Here is a 2,072-nt window from a genome sequence, read left to right on the forward strand (position 1 = left end):
GAGCTACGCTGGTAGCGTGTAGCGGTGGCGGCCTCACCCGCTAAACCCTAAACCCCAAACCCTAAACCCTAAACCCCTGCCTCCATTCGGTGGCGCAGTCGTCGCTGCCCACAGCAACAACACCTGCAGGAGCAACAGCTGCAGGAGCAGCAGCAAAGGCTGCAGGAGCAGCAGCAAAGGCTGCAGGAGCAGCAGCAAAGGCTGCAGGAGCAGCAGCAAAGGCTGCAGCAGCAGTACATGCAGCAAAACCGGCTGCAGCAGCAACAACAGCTGGAGCAGCAACAGCTGGAGCAGCAGCAACACCAGACTCAACGGTGAAAACAGCTGAAGCCGCAGCAGCAGCTTCAGCAGCAGCAACAACAGCAGCAGCAACAGCAGCTGTAGCAGCAGCAAGTATATTCTTATGCAGAAAGCACTTTCTCCTCAGCTGTAGAGCTCTAAACCGTAAACCCTAAACCCTCAGAGCATACGGCTATCTAGCGGCTCCCCACAACAAGCTAAAAGAACGAAGAAGTTTGGGGCTTTAGGGTTTAGGGTTTACGATGACGGCTGAGTTTGCAAAGGAGCACCTCAAAGCCGCAATAAACCCCAATTTTGGGTTTCCCCTTTTTGTTTCTTTTGTCTCCTTTTTTGTTTCTTTTTTCATTTCAAATTCCCCTTTTTGCTGCTGCTCCAATTCCCCCTCTTGCTGCTGCTCTAAACCCTCAAAAAGGCCCTCGGGTAGGCGCACGCAGCGCGCAGGCGAGACAATGCCTGCAGCGCAAACCCTAAACCCTAAACCCTAAACCCTAAACCCTAAGCCCTAAACCCTAAGGCCCCGTGCTTGGAGGCGAAGCTGCTCAGCTGGAGAGTGGCAGCCGCGAGGGTTTAGGGTTTAGGGCTATGCAGGGGGCCGCCGCAGGTGCGGGGCTCGGGAGGCCTAGGGTTTGGGCTTTCGAGGGTTTAGGGTTTAGGGTTTAGGGTTTGCGCGCCTCTGGGGCCCGCGCCAACTTGGCCCTGGCTGTTGAAACCCCAGCCAATTAGGGTTTGGTGGTTTAGAGCAGCAACACAATGAGAGGAGCCGCAGGAGACAGAAGAGACAAAAGGAGCAGCAAAAGGGGGCGACACAGACCGCGGCAGCTGACAGCAGCAGCAGCACAAACCCCACTAGGGTTTAGGGTTTAGGGTTTGCGGGGCCTCGCACCCGCTGCGCCTACGGCCGCGGGCTCAGCGAACCAAGAACGCTCGAGGGTTTAGGGTTTGGCAGCTAAAAAGGTGGCGGTTTGCTGCTGCTGGCAACAGCAGCAAGCAGCCTCCTGCTGCTGCTGCTGCTGCTGCTGCTGCTTCTGCTGCTGCTTCTGCTGCTGCTTACCTGCACAGGAAGCAAAGTTTGCTGCTGCTGCTGCAGCGTTCTACCACATTGGCCCCGGGCTGCTTCGCCGCAGCACAAGAGGGCATTCCTACCGCTCTCTGCTGCTGTAGCACTGCAACAGCAGCAGCAGCAGCAGCAGCAGCAACAAGGCTTCATGGGCGGGTGCAGCACGCCATGCCAGCAGCAGAAACAGCAAAAGCCAGCCTGTTAAAGTCACAGCCTACATTTTAGGGTTTAGATATTGGGGTTTAGGGTTTAGGGTTTAGGGTTTAGAAGGCCCACCCTTCCTTGTACAATATGATTGATGAGAAATCGCTTGCAGCCACCGCTGTGGCAAACCCTCGTGCAGCTGCACACAAACCCTACACCCTAAACCCTAAACCCTAAACCCTAAGCCCTAAACCCTAGACTCCATATGTATACTAGCAAGCTTATCCTGGCGCCGGCAGATGGCCTGGACCGAGGCAAGGGGTCGGAGACAAGGGTTTGGTGCCACCAGCTAGGACTTAGGGTTTAGGGTTTAGGTTTAGGGTTTCGAGGGTTTAGGGCTTACCTTCTGGGGAAACAGCAGCCGGTGGTTTGAGAGAAGGCACGGGGCTGTGCTGCACATGTCTTTCTAGAAGCCCGTAAGAAGCCCCTCGGCGCATGGGCGCTTTGACCCCCGCTGCAGCACAAACCCTAAACCCTAAACCCTAAACCCTAAACCCTAAACCCTAAACCC

The 2,072-nt window shown here is 55.8% G+C and overlaps 2 protein-coding genes across 2 annotated transcripts; one reads left to right on the plus strand and one right to left on the minus strand.

The window, feature by feature from the left end:
* Nucleotides 1-98: 98 nt before the first annotated feature.
* Nucleotides 99-318, plus strand: ETH_00016225 (uncharacterized protein; the record flags this gene model as incomplete). The annotated part of the gene is made up of 1 exon (XM_013379202.1): nucleotides 99-318. A coding segment is annotated over one exon (220 nt), but the record flags the coding sequence as incomplete, so codon positions are not given.
* Nucleotides 319-1,347: 1,029 nt separating this feature from the next.
* ETH_00016230 (uncharacterized protein) lies at nucleotides 1,348-1,998 on the minus strand (the record flags this gene model as incomplete). The annotated part of the gene is made up of 2 exons (XM_013379203.1): nucleotides 1,348-1,463; nucleotides 1,905-1,998. The coding sequence occupies 2 exons, from the start codon at nucleotides 1,996-1,998 to the stop codon at nucleotides 1,348-1,350; spliced, it is 210 nt and encodes a 69-aa protein (XP_013234657.1).
* Nucleotides 1,999-2,072: the final 74 nt, after the last annotated feature.

The sequence above is a fragment of the Eimeria tenella genome, genomic scaffold (assembly GCF_000499545.2).
Source record: "Eimeria tenella Houghton genomic scaffold, Eth_scaff1582, whole genome shotgun sequence".
NCBI lineage: Eukaryota > Apicomplexa > Conoidasida > Eucoccidiorida > Eimeriidae > Eimeria > Eimeria tenella.